This window comes from Myotis davidii, unplaced genomic scaffold (assembly GCF_000327345.1).
Source record: "Myotis davidii unplaced genomic scaffold, ASM32734v1 scaffold1344, whole genome shotgun sequence".
Taxonomy (NCBI): Eukaryota; Metazoa; Chordata; class Mammalia; order Chiroptera; family Vespertilionidae; genus Myotis; species Myotis davidii.
The window spans coordinates 119,935-121,723 of NW_006294772.1; the positions used below are offsets into that span (position 1 = coordinate 119,935).

General features: G+C 41.4%; 1 protein-coding gene across 1 annotated transcript in view; it reads right to left on the bottom strand.

The window, feature by feature from the left end:
• Nucleotides 1–923: 923 nt before the first annotated feature.
• Nucleotides 924–1,789, bottom strand: part of TCEAL1 (transcription elongation factor A (SII)-like 1) — a 2,066-nt gene continuing 1,200 nt past the window's right edge. Inside the window, exon 3 of the mRNA XM_006769318.2 lies at nt 924–1,787. Within this exon, the coding sequence (XP_006769381.1) occupies nt 1,464–1,787 (324 nt within the window). The 3' untranslated portion in view covers nt 924–1,463. The remainder of the gene's footprint in view (nt 1,788–1,789) is intronic.

Sequence of the window (1,789 nt, forward strand, 5' to 3'; positions counted from 1 at the left end):
CAAGAAATTAATTTTTGTTAAATCTATCTATCTATCTATCTATCTATATATATATAATTTTAACAACTTATAAAGCACTTTTGTTGATATGGGTGGGGTAGAAAGGAAAAGTCCAAGCTTAGGCCTTACTTTCCTCTTTAGTGTAAACAAGTTGAGCAAGTCAGCTGAATTGTTAAGGCAAGCCTGCCAGAGAGAGCTCAGCCTAAAGCAAGTATTAAGCAATTAAAACCAAAATCATTGGAGATTATTTGGGAGGGAGGTTCCAATTCCAAGTACACATCATTGTGTCTGGCTCACAAGTTTGCTTCCTAGCCAGGATCCAATGAACTCATGTTTGAGTCCAATGGAGTAAAGGGAAGCTTTCAGAAAAAAAAAATAGGAGGACTATTTTGCTAAGAGTTCTTTAAGACATTGAGGTTTAAGCAGCACTGGGATGGTATCCACCTGGGAAAGTATAATATTAAAGCTGGAGGAGGGGCATTCACTGAATATTTGTAGGAGACACAGTTCAGCTTTGGCTCAGCAGGGACTCCAGAGCGATTAGTGAGACTTTGCACCTAGGGATGGGTGGGGGTCTTGGAAGGAGCAGGACCCAAGAGAAGGACAGCTGTGCCTAGCAGACATGACAGTGTCCACAGGAAGAGAATAGCAGGGCAGGAATAAAATGTGGCATTCACCTGGAATCTCACAGGAATTGTGAGTGCAAGTGAGCCCTCCTTCCTGGCCGCGAGTTTGACATGCTTGCTCTAGGGGTTGGGGTCCTGAATGTTGCAGATGGGGAAAAACACACAGCTCACATGATTTTTACCTCATTTGGTTCCACGGCAGCCCTGTGAGTCAAGTATTACTTTTATTTAAATGGGGAAAGATTGACCCTTAAATATATATTTCTGCCTGATATTCAGAAGAAACATGGGATTTACTTTTTCAAAGTTCTGACAAGTATTTATTAAGTGCTACATTGTCTTTATAAGGTGATAGTGTATAAATTGCTTGACATTTCCCCCATTATTTTGGGGTGTGGAATTTTTTGCAACACAAGTAAAATGTGTTCGTCCTGAAAAAAATGAGAAATTCCAACAAAGCAAAAATGAAAAACAAACACCTATTATCTTACCACAAAAACAGCCACTGTTAAGCCTTTGAAGTATATACTTTGTTTTACTTTGCATATTAATATATAAATATACATTTTTTTACAAAAATGGGATACTACATATACTTTTTGAAAAATGCTTTTTTCACTTCACAATATATAATGTCCATCTTTCCATGCAAATGGATGAGACACATGATTGATAGGGAGTCTTGCAGATGGGAGGGGAAGGAAGCCCAATTTTACACCAGTTACAAGCGAAACACCTTAAATAAAGCCATGCAAAAAAAAGTTAAAATTAAGATGGCGAGAGGGATTCGAGTGGCAATACTGAAATTAGGCAAACCAGCCTTAAAGGCCGGACACATTAACTAGGATAAGGACGGTTCCGTCTCGCCTTCCAGTGCATGATCATCAATTTGTTTCGTACTCTTTTCATCTCTTCCATCTCCTCTGCTACCTTTATCATCTCCTCGTTGCTCAAATTTCTGCCGTGTATTTCCCCTTTAAACTGTGGACGAGAGCGAGCCAGTCTTTCCTTAAAGCTTCCTTCTTCCAGCTTATGTTTTCCCACTCCGCAAGGAGGCTGCTCCATGGGAGGGCGCGCCTCGAACAGGTCCGGCTCGGAAAGGCGCTCCTCTAGGGGGCGCCCCTCGGACATCAGCAGCTCGGGAAGGAGCTCGGGAAGGAGCT